We start from the raw sequence: 27,320 nt of genomic DNA, 5'->3' as shown, positions 1-27,320 counted from the left end.
ATCTAGGGTTTCTTTACGTCAATTTACTCATATATGTGTATATGTATATTAATCTCAATGTTCTACTCCTGGCCCAAAAAAGAGGTAGGTTTGGCAGGTTGAATATTAAGTTTGAGTACAGACATGTCGTACCATAAAGACAGCTCTCTGGAAGGCGGTGGTGGTGTCCATTATGCGCTGCAGGATGATGGTTTCCAGCTCGTCTGGGTCCATCTCATCAGGGCTCAGAGGGACTCCATTAAATAAAGCCAGTGGTAGGGCACCCAGGCCACTCTTTGTGTAGAAGAGGGCACCGTGCTGGAGCAAACAAGACATGGATTGAATCCTTGCTCCTAATTAATTAATTAATTTATTTATTTATATATTTATTATTCTTACTTCCAATAAACGGAAAGAAACAGGAGAGAGTTATTTTATCTCCTTACCTTTCTGTTGTCGTCATACTCGGATTCTAGACCAAGAATCCTTTCAGCATTGGCTTTAGGGAATTTTCTCTTCAGGTAAGCAGAAATCGTATCAGCAGACAGCGTCTTCCCGGCATCTACTTTGTTGTACAACTACAAGAGAGTGGCAAGTCAGATCAGATTTGATCACTGTCTTCAGATCTCTGCAACTGTCAATAATTCCCAACTCTATTTGAAAGAGCTAATACCAGAGGCAAAATCCCACTGACTTATCTAGTCCAATAATGTCTCAAACTATGGGAACATACTGCACAATAAAACAACTGACTTCAGAGGCACGAAGAGATGAGCTGGCGAGAAGTGTGCTTTAGTTATTCTTCAAGAAGTGCTTGCTAAAACTACAGAGATTTATACATGTGACATACTTACTGAGACCATGGACATTAGAGCCTGGGATAAATCATACTCGTCTGCAATGTAATTCAGCAGTCTGTAAAATCCAACCCCTGCATCTGAGAAGCCATCAATCTCATCCTTGGTGTTGACAACAAACACAAATCCAATTCTAAAGAAAGGGGGCAAAAACAAGTATTGAATTTGCAAGTGAAATGAGAATCACTACCTGGTTAAGATTATAAATGCCAAGAGTGGACCATATAAACAGCTGTGGAGGCGTGAGAAATAACAGCACCAACCTCAGGGGGATCTTGTGCTTGTAGAAAAGCTCTGCTAGTTTCACTAGCTCAACACTTTCTTCCCGTATTGGATCTAGGAACAGCACCTACCAACAAAGGCATCATCATCAAATCTGAATCATATATCATATATCAATACATATTATCTGACTTGGATCATGGATATATCAGAGTTTAGCAGATACAACAATACATCCAGTCCCAGACTGTTCTGATGATCATTGAGGCTCTCTTTTGTAAGAGTGTGTCTGACTGTACTAACTGAAATGCTGTGATTGCAAACAGCCCACAATTTGACACAAAACTATTTAATCTTGTCCAGCAGAAAAGACAGTTCAAAGTTTCAGAGTTTCACTGAAATGGCGAGCTTTCTTAATTCCATTCTCTTCATCACCACTACTCTGCATCATTTCTGGCCTTCAGGAGACTCACCAGGTTGAAGAAATTGCGTCGGATCTGCCGGATGACTCCAGGAAAAGTGGCTCTGAGGAGCTCCTGTACACCTGTTGGCCAGCTGCGGTACACTGGGTCATTCTCTATGTCATTTATCCACTGGAAAGTGCATGACAAAAAGATGGCTTGTGTGAAAATTATGATATTCATGAGTTAAGTACAATTAACAGAACAGCAATCCTGGGGAAGGTAGAGATTAAGTCACTCAACATGGCTTAATCTGAACTCAAATGTGTTAGTAGGGACTATAAATACCTTACTCTTTTGCATTCTGTAACCTCCACCAGCAACCTCTCTCACAACTCCAAATTCCAAGCTTTCATTTACAAATGTTGGGTATCCAATGCTAGAATCACAGAATTTCCAACAGCAACTACACCCTGTACTTGACATGAATACGTGTGGTGATAAGTGTATCCTGTTATTTGTCAAGATATCCTGCTATTTATTTTGTCAACTTTTTATGATAAATGACCATAATCATTGTTGCAAAAGGATCCATCATTGCTGGCCAATCTGGCACCAACAGTGGTCTTTCTCTTTGTAACTCACGGTACAAGCCTCCCCACAGTGCAAACGTTCCCCTTTGGTGCCACAATGTCATTATCTCTGTGTGTGTGTGTGTGTGTGTGTGTGTGTGTGTGTGTGTGTGTGTGTGTGTGTGTGTGTGTGTGTGTGTGTGTGTGTGTGTCACGTACTAAACATACTCTCTGTATCTATAAGGGGAGAGGCAAGCTTAAATGACAGACCTCTTGTTGAATGTGGAAGGGCTTAAATTCTTCATTTCTTTGGCATTTTTATAGAACCTAGAATATTAAAATGGCCCGAGGGCCAAAATGAAAACTTTTTTTAATTTGATAGCTTTTCTTGGCTGAATTTCCAATTATTGCCTGAATCTTCTGGCAGGCTGAAGACTGTTGCAATCGCCTGATGACTGATTCACTAATTCAAACCCTGGTACACAAAGAAGAAAAACACCTGCAGTGTTGAACTGGGCCAGAATAATAATGCTTTTGGACAGGACTTACCATTATTGCTGGATGTCTGATATCTAAGGCATAGCTGTCATCCACAGCGCTCACAGGCAACCTCAGCAGCTTCCCCTGATGTTCTCCTTTTATGCCTAGGTTATGAAGCCCCTCCAAGACCCTGGCCTCTCCTCTGAGGATTTCTAAAAGGCTGTAAATACAAAATCACAGGCTAGTTTTTCATACACATTAGCTGTTTGGCAGTGGGTTTGCGGTGCACCAAACTTCCTGTGGAGAGCCACTGGCAGACCACTGCTCCCTTCTGCTGGGTTCCTACCTGAAAGGGTTGTGAATGTCCAGATCAATGTGCAGTCCGTTGATGAAGAGCTCCCCGTCTCCTGGGTGAACACCAATGGTCTCACTGAGACGCTGAAAGAACGAGCTCAAAGTGTTAGCTGAATGCCAAAACCCCTAAATGAGCGATTCTACCTTTAAAGGTCTGATCTTTTTCGACAAGAAAAGATGTGAACAGAGCCTACAACATTAAGTAGAAAGGATAAAGAGTGCACAGAGACTAGAAGAAAATAAAATGTCACATTTGATGTTGTTATGGAATATATTTCAAATACAGATTAGAAACTCATTGTCTAAAATAAAAAGTATGTTATCAAAGAAAACCTCCTGCACTATCATGTGGAAACGCTGCTTATTATATCGCACCTTTTGGTTCTCCTCAATTTCTTTTCTCATTTCCTGCTTTACGGCCACCCTTGTCAGTGATCTGTGGGAACAGTAAAACATGTACAGTCACCATCAGCTTTTAACACATCCCAGGCCGGCAGTAAAATGCCAGTTTTAATCTCCAAAAACCTGTGGGCCCTCAAGATGGTAAATTCAGTCAATTCCCTATAAACACAGACTCTTACTCAGCACTTTCTGGTGATATTACAAGCTGCCTGAGCTAAAATAAGCAAATGTCAAGAAGCTGATTGCATCTCTGTATTAACGTTGTATTTATTGTGGATAATGCTCAAACTAATGGGTTTATAAAAGACATTTCATGTGCACTTTATTAACAGCATCTGTTGCCTGGATTTACACATTGCCACACAGAGTAGGGCTCCTAAAAATATGACTTTTGAAATGGTATCAAATGTGTTAGCCAGTCAGTCGGTCAGAAAAAAAAAAATAATAATAATAAATAATTTTCTGACCTGGCTTTGCTAGGAAAGTTCTGACTGAGGTCTTGCATGAGCTTCAAGGCATCAAACTTTGGCACGGACATGATTCTGGCAGCTGCCTGGACACTAAGATCTGTGGAGATCAAATCATCAACATTTATCTATCTAGACAAATGAAATACATGTAAGGCAATCACAGGAGATTACATTCAGTATGCTGTGTTAAGATTATTAAAGGTCCCATGACATGGTACTCTTTGGATGCTTTTATATAGACCTTAGTGGTCCCATAATACTGTATCTGAAGCCTCTTTCCCGAAATTCAGCCTTGGTGCAGAATTGCAGAATTACAGCCACTAGAGTCAGTCCCACAATGAGCTTTCCTTAGTATGTGCCATTTCTGTGTCTGTAGCTATTGAGGATGAGGGGGGGGGGGTGTGTGGCCTTGACCAACTTCCACTTTGCTCGTTTGAAAGCCATGATGTATCTCTTTCTCATGGGTGGGCCAAATTCTCTGGCCGTCCAAGCAGGTAATCTTGCTCCTTATGACCTCATAAGGAGCAAGATTCCAGATCGGCCCATCTGAGCTTTCACTTTCTCAAAGGCAGAGCAGGATACCCAGGGCTCGGTTTACACCTATCGCCATTTCTAGTCACTGGGGGACCATAGGCAGGCTGGGGGAACCCATAATAATGTTAAAAAAAACTCATAAAGTGAAATTTTCATGCCATGGGACCTTTAACTGTTAGTCAAAGACAACAATACAAAATAACAGCATCTCCACAAATGGTATATTACTTGAAAGCTAAAAAAACAAAAATCCACATTGCAGTAATTGTACATTCCTTACATTGTACACATTTTTTTTTTCTTCTTCTAATAATCATTTAACATCTGAAATAGAACATCAGTACCTTGCATTTCCCACACTTTGAGAGGGACCATGTCATCGGTACTCTCCAGGAGATGTTTGCGAAGCTCGACGAGTTGCTCTTGGAGTTCCGAGTGAGATTTCCTTAAGAGAGGTAAAAGAAAAAGAGGAAGATGCAAATACAATCCAAGGACTTATCAAGTCACACAAAGCCTAGGATGCCCAGCAGCAATAACAGAAAATACAATGGATGGAAATTTTTTTTTACATTTAATCTACTTACTTTAATGTTCCAAAAATGAACCCTTGGACTTCATCATTATCATCCTCAGCGTTTATAACGGTCTTTGAATCTATAAAGCACAAGATTTGTGTTTTATTGCCGTGGACACAGCGAAGTCCAGCACAGAATGTTTAATGAGTCTCAAACTGACCTTTTACTTTGGTGTCATCCACAGCTTTGTATTCTGTGCTTTTGATAGCCAGCTCAACACCATAGCCAGATAAAAGCATCTTTTGAGGCTTTGGATTCTGCAAGCAGTCCGAAGCAGAGTAATGGCTTAAATGAAAAACAGTTTAGAGCTGTGTTTACATGTACATTTCTGTCAACAGCACTGTGATAATACTCATCAAGACTGCAGATCCAGCCCATGGGGGATGCTTTCTGGCTGCCAATACCTATATACAATATATGGCCACTTGGCCAATTAGGGTGGACATGCGTTGAAATTAGTGGTTTTAACTGCCTTAGCCACACTTATTGCTAGCAGGCAAATAAAATCAAGCATGCAAACATTCTATTGTAATCTCCATTCACAGACATTGGGAGCAGAGTGGGTGGCAAGAGACGTTCAACAAGGCACTGTGATATGATGCCATCTTTCCAATAAATTAATCAGATTTCTGGTCTGCTAGATATTGCCACAGTATGCTGTAAGTGCGGTTATTGTGAAACGGAACCGCCTGGGAGCAACAACAGCTTAGCTGCACAGCAGTAGGCTGAATGCTGACGCCCGGGAAATTGTCTTCACTTGCAAGTTGCAGCAGTCACTACTGAGTACCAAAATGCCTCGGGAAGCGGCGTCAGCACATGATCTGTTTTTTTGGAACTTCATGATATGGGTCTCCGTGGCTGAACAGCAAACAGCACACATGCCTAACATCACCACGTGCAAAGCCAAGAGTCGGCTAGAGTGGTGTACAAACTACAACACCGAAAAGAGATACAACAAAAATATTTATTAATTAAATGATTAAATAAGGTAGGGTCTCCAAACTTACCTCAATTCTAACTTGTATCCTGCTAGTTTCACCACAGCACTTACTTTAAAAAAATAAGCATATGCCTATTTTTGAAAATATTTTGTATCCCTTTTCGGTGTTGTAGACTGTCCCTAAGCACTCGTCTTGCTGTCTCAACACCGGAAATGACAGAGCTGAATTAGCACAACTTGTATGCATTTCTGTGCAGTCAGATTCACTGTGTTCACTTGGAAGGAATCACTTCACATGGGTAGGCACTTGTAATGACATTTAAGAGGCTAAAAAGCAAGTTTAAAACTTGCCCTGTTTCAGCCTCCTGGGTGCAAACTGTAGCATGAGGATAACACGGTGTAGACAACACCGATTGTTTTCGTTTTTCTTGCTACTGACAGCACAAATCGACCGGAATTCTCCTTTAACACTTGACTGACTTGCAGAGAGCCCTGACCTGAACCCCATCAAACACCTTTTGGTTGAGTCAGAATGCAGTTTGCATATCAGACATTTTCAGCCAACTTCAGTGCCCAGTGCATTACATGTGGCTGTAATGTTCAGGTGTCCACATTCTTTACGCCATATCGTCCAACTGTGTTCAATGTGTACATCCCCTGTTTACAAGAAGGGATTTTTCAATACTAGACAGTCAGTGAAAGTTATAATCTATTACACATTTTACCTGAGGGAAGAAGAAGCACATGGGCCGCAACATACGGCAGCAGATTCACTGACATTCAACCATGACACTCATGTCACTCAGATTCAAAGCACTGCCTCGTGCTTTCACAGGCACAATCAGAACTCTTCCACATCCACGCTCTTATTTTCTTCAACACACATCTTAAAGAAAATCACCTTTTGCTCCATCAAAGACATCTGTATCTTGGTTAGGTTTTGAGTTAGGTTTTGAGGAGTCTACTAAAATGAATAATATGTCACTGTTTTCTCAATGCAATAGTGCCATCATCTAAAGTAAAGATGAAGCAATGGAGGTCCATGGCACAGAGGAATAAGCTATATTAGGCTTTGGCTGCACAGGGAATACTTGTCAGTAGGATAGATTAATGTTGGTTCTGATCTTTTTATGGGATTCCTTGAAAATAAGAAAAATATAGAATATCACATCCTTATCCTTTAAAACCTAACACAGTTATTCTGTGTAAAAACACAAAGATAAAAGCACAAGTTAGATTACTGCATAACTTTTCACTGAGACTAACAGGAAACCACATTATTTATTGAAACATTTAATCAGTGGAACATCACTTTAAAATGGCTGCGAGAGCATTGCTACTCACCGCTACAAAATGCCGCAGCACATATATAAGTGTGCCCTCTCCAGCCTTCTCTGACAGCACCTTATGAAACAAGGTGAACTTCTTGGTTCCGATCTCAGCATAGAGGATCACAACTGGCACATCTGTTTTATTGACCCCTGGATATGTGTGATCATTCTTGAATAAATATGGTTTAGGCCTGCAAACAGTTGGAGATGTTATTAAAGAGATTTCTGAAATACAATGATTTGTATCAAAAACATTTCTATGTTGATTACAGGCAAAATGCAGTCAGCGAAAGCAACATTTTAATGAAAGAAATACTGTAAACCTATCATCTTGTTCTGCTCTACAGATTGAGTTTATTCACAGAAGACGGTGCTATTCTGTGTTACCTGCCTGCAGCTGCCTTCAGGAGCTTCTTGATGTCCTTGGTACTGCAGCTATGTTGACCATGGATGGAGACAAAGGCAGGGCAAGCCTCAGGCGGTGGCTCATCACCGGCTATCTGTTAAATGCATGGAGGAGTGCAGGAATGTTCTATTACGTTATGTGATTGATTTATTCTCAGTATTCACCACAACAAGTTATACTGTGCAGCGAAACACTTCATTTCAGCTGCAAAAGGCCATTAGTCATTGTAATGTTAAACATATTTAAAAATTAGAGAACTTCATCAACAGTGTATCACTGTCACCAAAATGAAATTCCTCCGTATCATTGCTGAAACCACAACAATTGGAAAGATTTGTGTAAACATTTGTGGGACACTGCACAATATTCAGTCAAAAGTCAAATTTAGTTCAAAGCCAACTGTAGTATCCATTTATAATTCATGTCATGTAACTCCCAATGTTCACCCAGTTCAAAAACCCCAATGGAAAAACAAGGTAGAAATGGAGTGACCCTGCCCGGAGGAAGCCCGGGGCCCCCGTCTGGAGCCAGGCCCAGACGGCGGGCTCGTCGGCGAGCGCCTGGTGGCCGGGTTTGCCACGGAGCCCGGCCGGGCACAGCCCGAACAAGCTACGTGGCTCCCATCTCTCCAGCCCATGGGCCCACCACCTGTGGGAGGAACCGCTGGGGTCGGGTGCGCTGCCACATGGGTGGCAGTGAAGGTCAGGGGCCTCGACGGACCAGACCCGGGCAGCAGACGCTGGCTCTGGGGACGTGGAACGTCACCTCTCTGTGGGGGAAGGAGCCGGAACTGGTGCGGGAGGTGGAGCGCTACCGGTTAGATCTGGTGGGGCTTACCTCTATGCACAGTCTCGGTTCTGGAACCGTACTCCTGGATAGGGGTTGGACTCTTTTCTTCTCCGGAGTTGCTCAGGGTGTGCGGCGCCGGGCGGGTGTGGGGATACTAACAAGCCCCCGGCTGAGCACCGCTACGTTGGAGTTTACCCCGGTGGACGAGAGGGTCGCCTCCCTACGCCTGCGAGTTGTGGGGGGGAAAACTCTGACTGTTGTTTGTGCATATGCACCAAACAGGAGTTTGGAGTATTCGGCCTTCTTGGAGACCTTGAGTGGAGTCCTGCATGGGGCGCCAGTGGGGGACTCCATTGTTCTGCTGGGGGACTTCAACGCACACGTGGGCAATGATGGAGACACCTGGAGAGGCGTGATTGGGAGGAACGGCCTCCTTGATCTAAACCAGAGTGGTTGTTTGTTGTTGGACTTCTGTGCTAGTCATGGATTGTCTATAACGAACACCATGTTCGAACATAGGGATGCTCATAAGTGTACCTGGTACCAGAGCACCCTAGGCCGAAGGTCAATGATCGATTTTATAATCGTTTCATCTGATCTGAGGCCATATGTTTTGGACACTCGGGTGAAGAGAGGGGCAGAGCTGTCAACCGATCACCATCTGGTGGTGAGTTGGGTCAGGGGGTGGGGGAAGACTCTGGACAGACCTGGTAAGCCCAAACGTGTAGTGCGGGTAAATTGGGAACGTCTGGAGGAGGCGCCCTGTCCAACGGACTTTCAACTTCGCACCTCCCGGCGGAGCTTTTTCGTGCATCCCTGTGGAGGCTGGGGGCATTGAACCCGAGTGGACAATGTTCAAAGTTTCCATTGCTGAAGCTGCGGCGAGGAGCTGTGGTCTTAGGGTCTTAGGTGCCTCAAGGGGCGGTAACCCACGAACACCGTGGTGGACACCGGTGGTCAGGGAAGCCGTCCGACTGAAGAAGGAGTCTTTCCGGGATATGTTATCCCGGAGGACTCCGGAGGCAGTTGCAGGGTACTTAAGGGCCCGAAGGGCTGCAGCCTCTGCCGTGAAAGAGGCAAAGCAGCGGGTGTGGGAGAAGTTTGGAGAAGACATGGAGAAGGACTTTCGGTCGGCACCAAAGTGCTTCTGGAAAACTGTTCGCCACCTCAGGAGGGGGAAGCGGGGAACCATCCAAGCTGTGTACAGTAAGGATGGGACACTGTTGACCTCAACTGAGGAGGTAATAGGGCGGTGGAAGGAGCATTTTGAGGAACTCCTGCATCCGACTAATACACCCTCTATGTTAGAGGCAGAGCTGGAGGATGACGGGGGATTGTCGTCGATTTCCCAGGCGGAAGTCACTGATGTAGTCAAACAACTCCACAGTGGCAAAGCCCCGGGGATTGATGAGATCCGTCCAGAAATGCTCAAGGCTCTGGGTGTGGAGGGGCTGTCCTGGTTGACACGTCTCTTCAACATTGCGTGGAAGTCTGGAACAGTGCCAAAGGAGTGGCAGACTGGGGTGGTGGTTCCCCTTTTTAAAAAGGGGGACCAGAGGGTGTGTGCCAATTACAGGGGTATCACACTTCTCAGCCTCCCTGGTAAAGTCTACTCCAAGGTGCTGGAAAGGAGGGTTCGGCCGATAGTCGAACCTCAGGTTGAGGAGGAACAATGGCCGGATTCCGTCCTGGTCGTGGAACAACGGACCAGCTCTTCACTCTCAAAGGATCCTGGAGGGGGCCTGGGAGTATGCCTAACCGGTCTACATGTGTTTTGTGGATTTGGAGAAGCGTATGACCGGGTCCCCCGGGAGATTCTGGTGGGAGGTGCTGCGGGAGTATGGGGTGAGGGGTCTCTACTCAGGGCCATCCAATCTCTGTACGACCAAAGTGAGAGCTGTGTCCGGGTTCTCGGCAGTAAGTCGGACTCGTTTCAGGTGAGGGTTGGCCTCCGCCAGGGCTGCGCTTTGTCACCAATCCTGTTTGTAATATTTATGGACAGGATATCGAGGCGTAGTCGGGGTGGGGAGGGGTTGCAGTTCAGTGGGCTGGGGATCTCATCGCTGCTTTTTGCAGATGATGTGGTCCTGATGGCATCATCGGCCTGCGACCTTCAGCACTCACTGGATCGGTTCGCAGCCGAGTGTGAAGAGGTTGGGATGAGGATCAGCACCTCTAAATCGGAGGCCATGGTTCTCAGCAGGAAACCGATGGAATGCCTTCTCCAGGTAGGGAATGAGTCCTACCCCAAGTGTAGGAGTTCAAGTACCTTGGGGTTTTGTTCGCGAGTGAGGGGACAATGGAGCGGGAGATTGGTCGGAGAATCGGCGCCGCGGGTGCGGTATTACATTCCATCTATCGCACCGTTGTGACGAAAAGAGAGCTGAGCCAGAAGGCAAAGCTCTCGATCTACCGGTCAGTTTTCGTTCCTACCCTCATCTATGGTCATGAAGGCTGGGTCATGACCGAAAGAACGAGATCCAGGGTACAAGCGGCCGAAATGGGTTTCCTCAGGAGGGTGGCTGGCATCTCCCTTAGAGATAGGGTGAGAAGTCATCCGTGAGGAGCTCGGAGTAGAGCCGCTGCTCCTTTGCGTCGAAAGGAGCCAGTTGAGGTGGTTCGGGCATCTGGTAAGGATGCCCCCTGGGCGCCTCCCTAGGGAAGTGTTCCAGGCACGTCCAGCTGGGAGGAGGCCTCGGGGAAGACCCAGGACTAGGTGGAGGGATTATATCTCCAACCTGGCCTGGGAACGCCTCGGGATCCCCCAGTCGGAGCTGGTTAATGTTGCTCGGGAAAGGGAAGTTTGGGGTCCCCTGCTGGAGCTGCTCCCCCCGCGACCCGACACCGGATAAGCGGACGAAGATGGATGGATGGATGGATGGTCATGTAAAACATGTTTTTATTCAAACTGGGGTTCATAAGTCTCTGAGTTGATAGTCTCGCATTGCCAAACCTTCCTCCACAGCACTGCGGAGGAGGGTCTGGCTAGTCATAGAAAATCATAGAAAAAGCGGTTTTTCAACAACTCAACCTTTTCTTATCACTAAACAACAGTTTTGATGCCTTTCAGTCAGGTTTTCAACCACACCACAGCACTGAGACGGCTCTTGTTAAAGTCTTTAATGACATCCACTTAAACACAGATAGTGGCAAAATTTCAGTCTTAGTATTACTTGATCTCAGTGCTGCATTTGATACGGTCGACCATGACAAATTACTTGACCGATTGGAAAACTGGGTTGGTCTTTCTGGCTCAGTACTAAAGTGGTTTGAATCCTATTTAAAGAATAGGACTACTTTGTGTCTATTGGTAATTATACATCTGAGCATACAAATATGACGTGCGGAGTTCCCCAAGGCTCAGTTCTGGGGACTCTCCTGTTCAACATCTACATGCTTCCACTGGCTCAAATTATGGAAAACAACAAAATAAGTTACCTTAGTTATGCGGATGACACACAAATTTACATAAGCTTATCGCCAGGGAACTATAGCCCAATACAACAACTGAATATGTGCATTGAACAAATTAACGACTGGATGTGCCAGAACTTTCTTAAATTAAATGAAGAAAAAACTGAGGTGGTTGTTTTTGGAGCTAAAGAGGAACGATTAAACGTCAGCGCTCAGCTTCAAACGACAATGTCAAAAACAACAGACAAAGCCAGAAATCTTTGTGTAGTCATGGACTCAGACCTGAATTTTTCTTCAACTCTCTTTTAAATCAAGGCTGAAGACCTATCTTTTTGATGTTGCCTTTCTTTAAATAAGCTATTTTATCTGCTTTTATATGTTTAACTGTTTTAACTGCTCTTTCTTTTTTATACTGAAGTTGACACTGTATGACAATCTATAACTGCTCTTTAATGTTTAATTTCTTATACTGCACTGTAACTTTTATTCACATATTGTATCTCTCAGTTCTTTGGGGTTCTAGTTAGATTAATTAATAGAATTGAATTTATGATTATTCCAGGCTTTGGACTGTCAACAAAGTTAGTTTGATAACTAACAAAAGGGTCTGAAGACCAAAACAATTACAATTGAACAGAAATAGTCTGAGAAACTATTAAATTAAGAATAAAATAAATAGTCTACAAAACTAGCACTTTCATGACTATTAGAGACGGTCTGAAGACCGTTCCGGGTTTTGCAAGGTTTGCCGAAGAAAAGAACTAAGCCTTGTGGTGACGACTGCATTGAAAAAAAAAAAAAAAAAAAAGAGTATACTAAAGCTTCTGTAACTATGGGGAAGGAAACCTCCATGTGAAGCATCTGACCCATTGTTGGTGAGATGAACCAGAAATATGGACTGAAATGCTTGAGACATTTTGCAGAAACTGATATATTTCTGATTATTTCTTTTATATGGGTGTGACAATAGATTACAGAAGAGACAGGCTGTGGACTGTCAACAAAGTTAGTTTGATAACTAACAAAAGGGTCTGAAGACCAAAACAATTACAATTGAACATAAATAGTCTGAGAAACTATTTAATTAAGAATAAAAGAAATAGTCTACGAAACTAGCACGTTTCCTGACTACTGGAGACAGTCTGAAGACTGTTTCGGGTTTTGCAAGGTTTGCTGAAGAAAGAACTAAGCCTTGTGGTGACGACTGCATTGAAAAAGAAAAAGAGTATACTAAAGCTTCTGTAACTATGGGGAATGAAACCTCCATGTGAAGCATCAGGACCCATTGTTGGTGAGATGAACCAGAAATATTGACCGAACTGCTTGAGATGTCTGACATATTGGTCCTTTCTTTAATTAACCTATTTTATCTGCTTTTATATGTTTAACTGTTTTAAGTGCTCTTTTTTTGCGTATTTTATCTCTCAGTTCTTCAAATTCTTATACTGCACTGTAAAATGTATTCTTGTCTTTTAAATTGTTTTTAATTGTTTTCTAACTGCTCTTTCATGTTTTATGTAAAGCACTTTGAATTGCCCTGTTGCTGAAATGTGCTATATAAAAAAGGTTGCCTTGCCTTGCCTAGTCCACACAGCATTCTGGGATGAGAAAAAAACGTGCTCTGGTTTATTACCATTTGTTTACACCAAACACAATCGTCATTGGCGGTGCCGCTGCAAAATAGCCTCGGGAAGTACGTTCAAAGGTTGGTTTAGTCGTGCAACAGAAAACTCAGGACAGAGCTAGGTGTCTCAATTTACCCTGCAGAGATCTGAGGAGCCGTTAACCACAGTCCTCATACATCAACCAGAGTTTAGAATGCCAACACAAAGAAAGGTGACGGACATCTGGCGGAACTTCCGGCGGCACCTAAACAATCCCGGAAATTAAATGTCGTCGATATCTAGACTTCGCAGTATATAACCAGTGTATCCCCCCTCCTATTTACAGTAAGCACTTAACCGTAATATAAAAGTTAAATAAGAACTTGAACTGTTATCGCATTGTACAGTGAAGAGAAAAATCTCACTATCATAAAGTCACAGAAATTAGGAACCATTGTACAAATTACAATACAGTACAAATAATAAAAAAAAAAAATGTAAATCCTCTCTGCAACCAAACTGTCCATTCAAACTCTTCGGTCTATCTTGCGACAGCATTTCACCAACCTAACATATTATTTCTGGTGACTGTGGGAAAACTCTTATGGCCTCTGCTGTCATGTGTACTCACATAGAGCATCCATTGCAGGTTTTGCTTCCCTGTCTCTTTCTCTTACCAAACCATAAGGGATTTTTACACCTCTACCACTAGCATGAGTACAATGTTGCTTCTCTCAGATGTCTGCCTGGTTCATATTAAGGAATTTTGGTAGCAACACTTCCCTGTTGTATAAATGTGTTATATATTATATTATGTGTTAAGAAACGATACTCTATTAGATGCACCTGCAACACTGCAAAAACTGTACTTCTATGTAAGGGAGATCATTTATATTTAGATTTAATCTAGTTTAAATTATTTTGAGTACAGATTGGATTATCTAGTGCTGGCTATGCAAGGCTGTTTGACTTAATTCAAATAAATGTCACTTGCTTTGTCTTGATTGGCAATTTTATCTTGTTTGGGGTTATGTTTATAAGGGACAAAACTATAGTCTCAAAATAAAACCTAACACCCCACACTGTTGATGAAAATAATATAAAACAGAAAAGTGCATGCTATTGTACATCTACAGCAATAATTACAGATATTTTCACAATGTTCGTTGTTAATAAACAAGACTAAAGGCTACAGCCATGCTTGCGGATCCATGTACGTACATTAGCACAGCGTTTCGTTAAGCTAAGTGCTAATTTTAGCCTGCTAACATGCTCACAGTGACAATGCTGATGTTTAGCAGGTAATGTGTACAGTGACATGTTTACCATCTCAGTTTGGAGAGTTAGCACAATGATGCTAGAGAAAAGGTCAGGAGATCACCAAAGTCATTGGAATTCACCCTCTGGGGAGGACTACAAATATCTGTACCAAGGTTTCGCCTAGGTGGACTTTTGTTGTCTTTAAACAACAATAACAAAGCTCATGGTAGCTAGACATCCTGGCTTGTTTTAAAAAATATTATCAAGTGAAACTCACTTACTGCACTGGCAGCCAAATTTGCTTCTTTCAAGCAAAGGAATGCTTCCATGTAAAATGTTTCACTTAATTCTGATAGGGCATTTTTGCAATGAATCTACATCTGACAACATGTGATAGGCTGAACTCAAATATCAGAATGAACATAATGGTTCAAAATATTGATCTGTTGTTAAGTGTGGGCCAGACTGGACATGTATTAAACATTTATGTCTGAAAGTTTAGACAGAATATGAAATATTTTGCTTATAAGAATATGCACAAAGTGCATTTTGATAAATGCATCAGAGTTATACGGTACAAAAAGCAGTCTTATCGATTTTGATAACCAACGCCAACTCTGTTTGTCACTGGATAAATTACAGATCATTAACCTTACACATTTGAATTCTGTGAGAAACCACAGAGATATAAAAATACTGTTGTGAAAAAAATAGTTATTGATTGTGTAGTATTTTATAGTTTGAGAATAATGACTGTCATTTAAAGATTGCGCAAAAGAAATGGAGAAAAACTGTAAGAAAGGCCTGCAGAGCAACTTGAGTCAAGAATAAGGTGAACAACAACCTCTAATAGGAAATAGGCTCTCTTGCATGTCGTAATATTCCCATGTTGCTCTTGAGAGGGTTTTGAAATAGTTATACTATTTTGATCACAACATACCTGCTGGGATGAATGAACAGCTGGTGAGTACGAGCGTAGGGACAGAGCAAATTTGAGGAGATTAACTTGAAGATCTGTGAGGAACTGGCCAGCCTTCTTCAGGATCAAGTTGTAGTACGAGCGCACAGACTCTGTGAGATCAACATTAGTAATAATGAGGTTTCTTAGAAGAGAAGCACACCTGTTGAGGTGTAAACATATTTCAAATGTATTTTGGATTCAAACAACATACCTCCTTGCTTGTATACAGTGAGCTCTTTCACAGTGTCAACAAACTGCCAGAATTTCTCATTCCCATCTTCTCCAATAAACTCACTGCCCAAGAGAAAATGAAAGTATTAATCAGCATTAGTCAGTAACCACAGGACCCAAGCAACCTTTTTCTTACTGCCCAACAGTTAAAGCGACAGTCCACAAAATAATTTTATATTTTCTGGTAATGAGATCCATGAGTCCATTATGTATGATTACTAAAGTTATGATCCACTAAAGGGCACTTATTTACAGAAGTGTTATGACTTGAGGATGAAATCTGTCAATTTAAGAATCATTTTCCCCCAATGGATATACAATTTTTACAGTTTTCAGTTGTTCCCAGCCACAATATGAGGCAACTAACAAGAAACTACTATGTTCAATCACTCTGAATAATGTCTGTATTGACAAGGCCTTAGCTACCATAGAGGACAATAAGGTCATGTTTTCTGTATTTTAAGTGGAACATTAAACATTTGAACAACATCGGGGAACATTAAAACGTACACTTGGTTGTTAGACTACTTCTAAGACAAAGAAAGAAAGAAAGAAAGAATAGGCTACTTCCTGTTTAGTGGCAAGTTCATTTTTTGAAGGGGGTAACATTATAGGGGGAATTTGGGGGGCTTGGACTCATGACCTCAACATTAAAATCCAGGGGGTGAGTAGGTTACCTTGTCTCAAGGAGGAAAGGCGTCATGCTCCACTTTGCTTTCAGACTGGCAGCGACGCCTTTGGGTGCCGATATGACATGATGTATGTTCAGCAGCAGCAGTGACAGCACAATAACGTTCCTCATTATCTCCGGCGAGACGTAACATGAACCTACAGTGGCAGAGAGCATGAGCACCGTCATCGTTAGAGTACCTTTGCCTTTTGAGAAGTGCCAGTCAGTGCCACGTAGCTAGCTAGCTAGTTACTCTAACGCTAGCTAAATTACTAAACCACAACACCGGTGCAACCCTCAGAAATTCAGAGCAACCTTACACCGTTGCAGGAGATGCTAGCTAACGTTACATGAAGAAATATGTTTGTTAGCTAGACCTCAGAATCAGAAGATTTATTGTCATTTTACAAAAATCAACAACGAAATTCAGTAAACATAAATCTAAATCTAAAAAGACAAGAAATGAATAATAAAACAATACAATCATAAATAGAAAGAAATACACACTAAAAGTACTAGTTATTGCACATGGTGCCTAACGTTACGGATAAAATAACTAACGTTTAAACGGGTCAGACTGAAGTTAACTTAGCTGTAGCATAAAAGTAAACAGCCCAGCATGCAAACGACACACTAGCTTGATTTAACGAACGAAGTCTACAATGGTCGCTTGCTACAAACATGTAACAGTGTAGCGTTACAATATGAATAACGTTACATTGGTCACTGTGTTGCCAATATTATATCCCTCACCCCGTTAGTGATGCTGACCGCTTCCATACAAAGCAAAGGGTTTCTTCGGGTAGGTATTTTGGGCAGCCAACAGCAAGTTGCCGGGGTAGCCGCATATTGTGGTGACTCGCGCTGACCGTTATCCGTGTCTGAAACAACCGTTAAATGAAAAATAAATCGTGGCGTATTATGATTTTGGGCACAATTTGTCACCGTGTTCGCATGGACACAATTAGTGACAGTGAGTGTAAAGTTTAAACAAACCCGGTGGTAAAGTTGTAATTTCATCTGGCATGGCGGTAGACAGCTAAAAAGGCAGAGGCTGACGCTCAAACGCTTTTCCCACCAAACACTGTGGCATGTTGCAGCTACAGCACTGTGTACTGAGCGTAGACAGTATATAAGGTACTGAGCTATGGTAGGCTACTGAGTGAGTAACGCTATGTGTGTCAGTGTGAAACTGTGTAGCCAAACAGTTGCAGCTGTATGGGAGGCTACCCGTGTATCAAAGAAATATTGAATAATTACCATGTTACATTATGTTTAAATGATGAGCTAAGATCTAGCATATAGCCTAACGTAATTATTTTATAGCAATATGCAACATTAAGCATAGTTATTGATAGATAAAACAATTTGTAGGCTATGTCAATCTATCAGTAAGTCAACAGAATATTAAAGGGGTTGTGTAGCATTGTATTGCCCGACTTCCATAAAGTTGGTATAGCCTATTTGTGAGAGATAGCGGGACAAAAATTTGTGGTATCATACATCTGTTCTCACAGGCTACTTAGCCTAGTGATTCCCATGCCCAGTAAACCAGGGATCTTCAACATTGGGTCGGGGACCCTTAGGGGGTCCTCAGAGTCAATGCAGGGGGGGCTCCAAATTATTGTCTTTAACATGAATCAAACATTATTAGCAAATATAAATCCCCACTGATAATAGGCTTACCGGTCTATAGCCTAGGTAAGGTAGTCACTAAGATATCCATCCACAGATAAAGGTAAGGATTTAATGTATGTTTAACATTAAAGCATGATTTATAAAATCATGCCAACAATTATTAGGCTATTTTAATAGCTTAGTATTCTATAAAAAAAAAGGTGAAGGCCGCCCTACACATTATAGGCCAAGTTTAATATGCAACTTAATTTCTACAATATAGCCTTCATAGTAGGAGGTCCCTGCTCCGTCTCTCTTTCAGTCAGGTCCTTGGCTTAAAAAAAGACCCCTGCAGTAAACTGACCCTCTTGTGTAAAATGGGTGGAGTAACCCTTTATACTCAATTTTGGTATCATTTTGCATGTTAAAGCTTTCTCAATTTTGAAATGTTGGGCACTAGTGACAAAATGACTGATCAATTAATCAAAAAATAGCCTAACTAAACTCATGAAAAAGTATTGTGACCAACATGTTCAGTTCACAATTTGCTCTTAATTAATCAAAACCATTTCGTCACAGCACAACTCTATAAATGCCTCGCATTTCAGTGCACCATAGCCTATTTTATGGTGTTAATGGATGTGTGACTGTAACCATTATTGCAGAAACCCGCTGTTTCACTTTTAATTTGGCTCTCCTAACAATAACCTATACTGTCTTTGAGCATATATTAGACATTCATTTGGGCTATATGGCTATATCCTTACACTGCAACTAGAGAGATAGTGTGCCATCTCTTGTATCATCAAAGGTCACACTCGGATGAATGCGCTTCATAAAGTTACAGCGGATTTGGTATTTAGCAAATATGTGCTTGAATCTCCATGTTGTATTCAGTGTCCGTGTGGGCTTCTGGCTTTTGCAGTGTTTAACACGATTGTGGGATGGACAGGAATTGGATAGAGCTCTCTCAGCCCAACCACGAAGAGAGCATAACGCGTATTTGTCGGCTCGGATGCAGCAGCATCCTCTCAAAAGCACTGCTTTCAGCACAGTCAGTCAGACCGCCCAACCCGCCGAGGATGCTGCCGGAGGACCCAGCCCGACAGTCCGAGCCGTGACACGTTTCTTCTGAAGTAAGTCTATCGCCAAAACGAAACACACTGCGATTTAGACCAAAAAATAAAGAAGGGGGAAAACTATAAAGTCTCATCAGCTGCCTAATTTTGAACTTGATACCGGAGTATGGGAGTCGTCGGCACGGATGCAGCTCTACTCCGGCTTTAGAAGTTGGACAGCCAGACATGTGAATGCCATGACTCTTGACTTTGGACAAGATTTCCAGCGCAGTGCAGACGGCATTATTATAGAATCCAAAAGGTGGACTTCTTCTTTTGTCCAGATTACCGGAGGGTGTTATCTGATCAACATGTGGCACCTAAATAATAGGCACCTTTAGTCTTTTCTGAGGCATGGAGCATTAGGCAATTGATCCCCGAAGAACCCATCAAGGTGCTACTTATTATTCAAAGTAATGGAATGAAGACAATATCTTGATATAATGGATGATAGGTCCAGTAAGCTCATCTTGGTTCCTATTTTAGCTGTCCTTTTTGTTATGATAGGTTATCAGTACATATGTCCCGCTGGCAGCAATTCGTGCCACTTTAAGACTGGGGAGAAATTAAGAGGGGTAAGCCTACTTTCCACCCCGTACCAGGACAGCGATGATTTCTACAGAGATCAAGACCTGGAGGATGACAGCCCTCCTAAACTACCGTCAAAATTCAACTTCACCGAAAGAGACCTTGACCGACACGTGGAGTTCAACATCAAAGGGGACGACGTGATAGTGTTTTTGCACATCCAGAAGACCGGGGGAACTACTTTCGGGAGACACTTGGTGAGGAATATTCGCTTGGAGCAGCCGTGCGACTGCAAACCCGGACAGAAGAAATGCACATGTCACCGACCAGGGAAAGAGGAGTCCTGGCTCTTCTCCCGGTTCTCTACTGGCTGGAGCTGCGGACTTCATGCAGACTGGACCGAGCTTTCGAACTGTGTGCCTGTCATTATGGATAAGAAGGAGGCCCAGAGAAATAAAAGGTATGCCTAATTCACCGTGTGTGTGTGTGTGTGTGTGTGTGTGTGTGTGTGTGTGTGTGTGTGTGTGTGTGTTCCTTGTGTTAATGAGCAGAAATGCTGAAACAAGCTGTGTGGCCCCCAAACCACCAAGATCACATTGCAAGTGTGTACAAACAAGACACCTGCACTGGAGCCCCATGATCAATTTAAAGGTTTAATTTTTTTGCATATAGACTTTTGTGAGCAGTTAACTGGACATTTAAGTGAGCAGTGATGGATGGGACCGAACAATATACACTGATTGTAAAAAGGCAAATAATTGCAACCAATCACCCAGCAATCAGCTCACTTAATAGGTGGGTGTGTACACATAAGTGTGTTAGACTGAAGATAATGTAGTATAAACAGATATAACAAAATTTGTTTTAATGTGCTTGACCTTCAGACATATTGTTTGTGTTTGTCCTTTGTGTTCACATCAGCCCCTCACAATGAACTGTTTCCTGCCCAGCTGTGCCAGTCCTGTTATTTTGCCAATTTTTGCCATTAACCAATTGTTCTGAAGCATTTACAGAACTCTCCTTTCACTGCAGTAACAGTGTTTGTGAGCCTGCAGTCCAAATGTTCTGGTACACTGTGGTGATTTCATTGTCACTGGATCAAAGCTCCAATTGCACCTATTGAACACTGACTGAATGTGACATATTTATACCTGACCCATACACCAGTACACTCCCCCTGCATCCTTGGCCTTAGTGTCTTTTGTAATTAGTCCCTTTCAGGTGTTCTCGTTGGCTTACAGAACAGGTGCACTACTGTTATATTACACAAAATCTTTACATTTGATGCCATCTTATCTCAGGTCTGAGTTCAAATTATCCCAAGATGTTTGGTGTATGATACACAGTAGTTATCAGAGATAAACAGCAAAGTAGAACTTGATATGCATTATCAAGTTGTAATTTCAGTGGAAAAGACATTTGCAATTGCTTGTACAAATGTGAGATACAGTACATTTACTAAAGGGGGCCGCATTGTAATGAACTATTCACTGCATGAGCAGTGTGTGTGTGTGCGTGTGCGTGTGCGTGTGCGTGCGTGTGTGTGTTTTCACTCAGCAGAGTGGATGTGTGTATTTTGCAATGCAGTTAGTGCTTCTGGAGTCACTGATTCTTTAAATTGCACTACAGTTTAGGTATAAAAGTCTATAACTCAGTTACAGCATATTTTCAAATCTACTTTCGCATGTAGAAAAAGCACCAAATGTGTCACACAAGCACACAAGAATTCCCTTCTCTGTTTGGAAAAAAACAGTCTTACACTTAAGTACATGAGCACATGATTTATTTCTGCTGTGCAGAAGTGCAAGTGTTTCCTTTACTCAGGAAAGTGCTCACTGAATGTGACAGCTCTTCATTTCACAGCTGCAGCATCTATTCTGCACTTACTGGTCCTCCCATCCCTTGTTCTTTAGCGGGCTCCCGCAGCATCTATTCTGAGATCATTCTGCCTTGACCAAGGCTGATGGTAGACACACTACGTTAGACCCCCTCACTAACCAGTCACTGCACACAACACATTTACTAAGTGAGATAACTAATAGTATTCATATTATATAATACTATATATATATATATATATATATATATATTATTATTATTATGCAAATTTCACCTTCATAAATTGTTTTGTGTGCAATGCCTTAATTGAAATATATTAAATGGTATTAGGTCAAAGTAAAAAAATGCACTTGTACAATAATATGCGTAATTTGTAATATATAATCCACTTGTTACAAAAATCCTAACTCCACCTAAGGGTGCAATGGAAAATACCAATCGTACATAACTGCCAAATTCAGTTAGCATACCCTTGTTTTGTGGTCGAGAGCCTTTCATATTGAGTGGCTGTCTTCCCGCTGTCCCAGGCATTGACCTTGCCAGCTCTTGAGATGGCAGTAGGGGGGAGGGGGGCAGAGGTAGGCAGCCATGGCACTGCCTGCGTGGCATTGTTTGGCCTTTTCAGCCGGGCAGGGTGTGCTTGCACGGTGAGCCAGCCGTGCGGCCCAGGAAAGGTCAGGCGTGTCAGACTGGATCAGTGTGCGTGTCCTGCGGCGTGGCTCCTCTGGAGTGTGCTGTCAGTCAGGGGAGAAGTGGAGCGGGCAAGCCTGCCTCTCTTCAGGGACTTTTTGGAGAAACATACCTCTAAGTGCTGTCCTCTTAAGTTGCTCTGTGGAGAGCGTCATGGCATTGTCTTGTCTGCTGCATGAAGATGGCTTGTTGAGAAGGTTGTTTTCATCCCAGGCGATTTCAGAGGCCCTTCACTGAGGACAGCTGCTAGAATTATTTCTGATTTGCATGTTCATTAGCTAACTGTTTGGTCTGGAGTGACTCAGGTAGATATATTCAATATGACTAAACAAGGGGCTCATTTTCAAAATGTACTTGCATAAAGAATGGACTGTGTCTTTAGAATTGTTTTGCCTGTGTAGTATACCGTAAGGTCGTAGGTCAGTATCAGAGACATATTTGATGTTGCTTTCCACTGAAATAAAAATGAGCTCATGCGGTTTCTCACTCTAATATTAGTTTCCATCCGTGTGCAGTGAGAATCTCTGTCACCACTGAGATTAATAAAACAACAACACAGCTTTATTGTGACGGCTACAGGTTAAGGTGAGGAAATTTGATTATCAAACATACAGTCAGATGTCCCTACAGCGAAGCATATATTATACTCCTTGAATAAAGCAGCAGTGGTAGACTGAAAATCCATGAAAATGCACCTTAAGAGCAAACCAAAGCCTATACTTCATACATGTTGGTGGTTGGCATGCATTGAAACATTGAGTTTGAAACTATTTTTTGAGTTTTTTGATATATTACATGAATAAAATTATGTATTATGTATCACATTATTTTTGTAATGTGATGCTGCTATTGACAATGTCAGCATCTCTTTCAATATCTGTCTATGGAGTTTGTTTCACTTTCAAATTTATTGTATTTTGTGACATTTAATGGCCAGCCTTTAAATTAGGGTTGAACTGATTTTAATTTATTCCATGTCTCTCCTTGTCCTTTCACTGATTTTTCTGATGTCTCACTTTGGTGGAACATCTGTTATAGAGATTTGTTGAGTTCAAGAACAATCCAGAGCCAGCCCGTTTTTATTCACTTCAGAATATGTTCAGTTCTTTAAAGTATTGTTATTCCTGGATTTCTTAATTATATTCAGTTCAATTTAATACAACTTTTTTTATCCCTGAAAGCAATTGTAGACAGTATATACAGCTATAATAATCACACCTAGTTTCTAGTTGCAAGCAAGCAAATCATCCTTGTTTCTGTGCCTTCAGCTGTATTTCAAAAACATATCTTGCCACTGTGTGTTGGTAGAAATTCAAGTTTCAACAAAATTGACATGAAGCTGCGAAAGCCAACAATGAGTTAACAGTTAATTTGCTCATATGCTTATTTGAGCCTTGTTTCTTGCCTCATCCATTTGTAACAAATTTAGCAAGTACATTAATTTATATAGGCCATAAACATTCAAACCAATAAATAAATAATACGTTTAATATACAATTGTTAAGTATGTATAGCTTTTTTCCTGTCCATTTCATGTTAGTTATTCCCCTTTTAACTGTGGCTTCGTGGTAATTTTATGCATGCTGATGTTGCAGTTTTTTATCAATTTATGAAATCTTCATTAGCAGCTTTCTTGTTGCTTATGCATAATGAATGCTCAGTTCAGAAGTACAAAGAGACCAAAGCAAAAACACAAGTAAAGTACGGACGCTCTTCGATATTCTCCTTTGATGAAGCACAGAGAGAGAGAGAGAGAGAGAGAGAGAGAGAGAGAGCTGTTCCTATGTAGCAATGACAGAGGATGTCCTCTGCTGTGATTCTGGATAATGATGTTTAGATCACTGTGTCCTCAAGGTTTGTATGTTATGTGCAAAAGCTGTCTTGAAAGCTGTGAACATAAATTGGCAACTACTGTATTTTGATTTTTAATGATTACTTTTTTGTAAATTCTTTGCTTTCTTAATGTAATCGCTAAATGATGGATGTTTATTTTAACAGTTTTTATACTGTATAGCCTAGTTGCTGTACATTTGATTTAAATGCTACTTTACAGTGGTCAGATACCTACAGTAATTGCTGTCAGTCTTCTGAAAGGTGAAGGACAAGTCCTGTGTGCATTATGGCCTGATGTGTTTGTGTTTCAGTGTGTTGTAGGTCACCAGTATTACAATTAATGGTTAACCAATGAAGGGCGGGTACTGCAAAACCAAATAAAGCTCTCGCCTACAGTATGTTTTCTCCACCAGTCATAAAAATGACATATTCACATTCCCTTTGTTTCTACAACAGTCATACAGGAGCAGTAATATACTGTTATTACTTACATGGCAATGACATGCCTTAAAGCAACACTAGAGAACTTTTCCCGCTGCGGCCCCCCTACAGGTTGGAAGCGGAATTGTCCATTACATTACATTGTCCAGTTCATTCGAACTACAGATCCACTACCCGATCTGGCAAACTTGCATGTAATGGACAATTCTGATTCCAACCTGTAGGGGGACCGAAGCGGGAAAAGTTATCTAGTGTTGCTTTAATCCTTTGCTGAATAACACCCCACATCATATTTTATTCATAGTAAGTGATGCAGAGAGAGCAGCAATTAATGCGTGGTTGTTACCACTTACAGCTCAGATCATTGAACTGTGCATGTCTCACTCTATCTACTACCTGCGCATGACAATGTTGGGCATCTCCCTGTATCATCATGTGGGAGGGAGTCATTACCAACCCGACCTTAATTAACTTAAACTTGCAGACATCACTGGTATTTTTCATTTTGGCATTAATAATTAAATTAATTTTATTACACAATAGGCTATGTGGGCATTTTCGCAGTTTGATTATTATTATGTTGTTTTTAGTCTATCATAGTTGAGGTCATAGTTGGAAATGGCAGTTGAGAAAACTCTTTTGAAGCTTTCAATCACATGAACATCACATGTTCATCAGATAAAGTTAGCCCAGTTGTCATAAAAATTCTAGAAATATCAATTGTTTATGAGCACTTAAAAGCAACTAATCAATATTTTTTATAATGTATAAAATGAGTGTGTAATGTGAGAGGCGTAGCTTGTAGGGATTAAGCTCCAGAATGTCACCTGAATCTGCAGCTTCTCTCGACTTTACAGAGCTTTATAATGACGTTAAGCTCATTGTTTAGCTTTACTGTTTTGGTTCCCTCTCACTGCTCTCATAGCGTTGTTCTCGGCTGCAGCAGGCAGCAGTTTTCAGTGATAATGCTCTAAAAAAAAAAAAGACAAATACTGTACACTAACTGCTCAGCACCAACCATAGTAACCAGTGGAGCATTTAGCAGCTAAAGACTGATATATTTACCTTAGTAGTAGGTGGAGACCAAAAATAGAGCTAAAAGAGAGTCAGTATTGGACTTACATTCATCAGGTGGACACAAACACGACTCCAAATGAATGATAATGTTGCTGCTGGATGTGTAAATAAGCAACTGTTTGCTAACACTAAAACCGTATCAACTTAAAAGGTGATGTCATGTCAATGTTTACCACAAGTTGGTTCCACTGCCCCCAGGTGGTCAAAAAGATTATTGGAGGTTTAAGAATCAAAATATTACAAGTATTATTATTTTTAATTTTTTTCTGATGATATATAATGTGTATTGAACAAAGAGTCTGTAGCGGCAATGTTATCTCCATTAGGTAATCCACATTACAACTACCTTTACAGTCTGTGTTTAGATAGTAAATGATAGATGCAGTAACTTAATTTCAAAAGTTTACTCTAAATAAAATTACAAGTTTCACTCTGTTTTTGCTCAACTTGGCACACCAGTCAGAAAATATGACTCTTACAGACTCCAAAGACTAGAAAGAATAGCTAACATTTGGAACTTAAATTAAATACAGTAATACCCATAAATGTATACATTTTTCTGCACTTTATGGACTTAGACTTTTCTTCTGTGTTCTCTGAAGCCTCTCGCATAGCGAAAAAGAGAAAGCACAGGACCTCCATGAGACACAGTAAAGCAGCAGGCTAATGGATGCCCTCCAGACACAGATGAACTCGAAGGAGGAAAGTTGAGCAGATTTACAGTTCTGGTCGTATCTTTAGATGTAGGAGGCAAAGTGCTCATCCCAATGATGGGATGTTTATTATGTTCCGAGGTGTGGGTGCCCTTGCAGGCTTTGGACTTCCAGGATGTGGAGATTGCTTTTCATGTGTCATTAATTCAAGTAGTCATTGCTGGCAGGCCTGAGCAGTAATCCAGTTGGTTTGATAATTAAGTGTTACCTCTACAGAGAGTGCAACAGCATATGTCAAGCACTTGTTCACTGTCATGACAAAGAAAATGAGAACAATCAAGGAAGTCATTAAATGTGATTCAAATTCGACTATGCAGAAGGAAATGAGCTTTTTTTATTTTTCAATAGAAACCTTTAAGTGTCCTTACAGAAAGATGTAGTTAGCATAAGAACATTTTATAAAGCCTACAGGCAGTATTCTACCTACTTTCATTCTTTTTAGGCCTTTATTTTGACAGGACAGCTAAAGACATGAAAGGAGAGAGAGAGGGGGAACAACATGCAGCAAAGGGCCACAGGTCGGAGTCAAGGAGTGAGCGCCCGCTCTGGCAACTGAGCTACCCGGGCGGGCACCCTCATTTTGATTCTTAACATCCAATTAAAAATATTGTTATAATACTATGATAGTTTGTTACATTTACTGATGTCAGTTGTCATTATGCTATATTGATATAATATTTCTGCAAGAGAGAGAAAGAGAGAGGTGAGGCTTAACCATCTCAAATTGTTGGTTAGGGCTCAGAAATGAATTCTCAAGATGATTTATACTAAGTGGAGAATTTAGAAGCTAAAGAGCCAGATATTTCCCTCAGGAGTTGATGGAGACGAAAAACAGAGCTAAAAAAGAGTGAATATTGGTCATACATTCATCAGATGGCCAGAAACACAACTCAAATACAACAATGAATGTTGCTCCGTATCTGATGGATGTGTAACTGTTTGCTATCACACTCATCATCTTAAATAAAAAGTTATAAAAAAAGTAATGCAGAAAGTTGATTGTAGAAGTTGA

At 41.4% G+C, this 27,320-nt stretch overlaps 2 protein-coding genes across 2 annotated transcripts in view; one reads left to right on the top strand and one right to left on the bottom strand.

Moving 5' to 3' along the window:
• Positions 1 to 17,333, bottom strand: part of uggt2 (UDP-glucose glycoprotein glucosyltransferase 2) — a 45,464-nt gene extending 28,131 nt beyond the window's left edge. The window contains exons 1-18 of the mRNA XM_039817546.1: positions 17,206 to 17,333; positions 16,460 to 16,610; positions 15,763 to 15,845; positions 15,531 to 15,661; positions 7,505 to 7,617; positions 7,131 to 7,308; positions 5,007 to 5,103; positions 4,856 to 4,925; positions 4,616 to 4,716; positions 3,735 to 3,834; positions 3,241 to 3,301; positions 2,858 to 2,949; positions 2,581 to 2,731; positions 1,532 to 1,651; positions 1,100 to 1,185; positions 834 to 969; positions 426 to 557; positions 133 to 297 (exon numbers count right to left, since the gene is read on the bottom strand). Of these exons, the coding sequence (XP_039673480.1) occupies positions 133 to 297; positions 426 to 557; positions 834 to 969; positions 1,100 to 1,185; positions 1,532 to 1,651; positions 2,581 to 2,731; positions 2,858 to 2,949; positions 3,241 to 3,301; positions 3,735 to 3,834; positions 4,616 to 4,716; positions 4,856 to 4,925; positions 5,007 to 5,103; positions 7,131 to 7,308; positions 7,505 to 7,617; positions 15,531 to 15,661; positions 15,763 to 15,845; positions 16,460 to 16,584 (1,941 nt within the window). The 5' untranslated portion in view covers positions 16,585 to 16,610; positions 17,206 to 17,333. The remainder of the gene's footprint in view (positions 1 to 132; positions 298 to 425; positions 558 to 833; positions 970 to 1,099; positions 1,186 to 1,531; positions 1,652 to 2,580; positions 2,732 to 2,857; positions 2,950 to 3,240; positions 3,302 to 3,734; positions 3,835 to 4,615; positions 4,717 to 4,855; positions 4,926 to 5,006; positions 5,104 to 7,130; positions 7,309 to 7,504; positions 7,618 to 15,530; positions 15,662 to 15,762; positions 15,846 to 16,459; positions 16,611 to 17,205) is intronic.
• Positions 17,334 to 17,461: 128 nt separating this feature from the next.
• hs6st3b (heparan sulfate 6-O-sulfotransferase 3b) overlaps positions 17,462 to 27,320 on the top strand; it is a 68,514-nt gene continuing 58,655 nt past the window's right edge. The window contains exons 1-2 of the mRNA XM_039817545.1: positions 17,462 to 17,589; positions 18,995 to 20,175. Coding sequence (XP_039673479.1) covers positions 19,631 to 20,175 — 545 coding nt within the window. The 5' untranslated portion in view covers positions 17,462 to 17,589; positions 18,995 to 19,630. The remainder of the gene's footprint in view (positions 17,590 to 18,994; positions 20,176 to 27,320) is intronic.

Source organism: Perca fluviatilis, chromosome 12, assembly GCF_010015445.1.
Source record: "Perca fluviatilis chromosome 12, GENO_Pfluv_1.0, whole genome shotgun sequence".
In the NCBI taxonomy this organism is placed as follows: Eukaryota; Metazoa; Chordata; class Actinopteri; order Perciformes; family Percidae; genus Perca; species Perca fluviatilis.
This window is presented reverse-complemented; position numbering and strand designations above follow the sequence as displayed.